The 375-nt window shown below is 76.3% G+C and overlaps 1 protein-coding gene across 1 annotated transcript; it reads right to left on the bottom strand.

Annotated features, from left to right (window-relative positions):
* Positions 1 to 11: 11 nt before the first annotated feature.
* Positions 12 to 370, bottom strand: LOC121351191 (ryanodine receptor 1-like; the record flags this gene model as incomplete). The annotated part of the gene is made up of 1 exon (XM_041463116.1): positions 12 to 370. A coding segment is annotated over one exon (359 nt), but the record flags the coding sequence as incomplete, so codon positions are not given.
* Positions 371 to 375: the final 5 nt, after the last annotated feature.

The raw sequence follows: 375 nt of genomic DNA, 5'->3' as shown, positions 1-375 counted from the left end.
ACCACAGGAACCCCCAAAATCCCCTTTCCCCCCTTACCCCGATCTTCCTGCGCAGGATGGGGGTCCCCTCGGGGGTGGGGGGCTCAGCCCCGGGGGGCTCCCCGATATCCCCGAGCCCCCCGGGGGCGTCGGGGGCAGCCAGCCTGAAATGGGGGTCCTTGCGCGCCCCCGGCCCCGCTGGCACCGCCTTCGCCTCCCGCCGCTCCTCCTCCTCCTCCTCCTCCTCGGCCGGCGGCGCCTCCAGCTGCGCCTCGGGGGGCTGCTCCGGCTCCGGGGGTCCCCCCTCGTCCCCCGCCCCGGCCTCTCCCCCACCCACGGCATCCTGGGTGGGGTCGGGCATGGAGCCCAGCACCTCGATGACCCCCAGGCGCTGCG

The sequence above is a fragment of the Pyrgilauda ruficollis genome, unplaced genomic scaffold (assembly GCF_017590135.1).
Source record: "Pyrgilauda ruficollis isolate IOZ18807 unplaced genomic scaffold, ASM1759013v1 scaffold16128, whole genome shotgun sequence".
Classification (NCBI taxonomy): Eukaryota; Metazoa; Chordata; class Aves; order Passeriformes; family Passeridae; genus Pyrgilauda; species Pyrgilauda ruficollis.
This window is presented reverse-complemented; position numbering and strand designations above follow the sequence as displayed.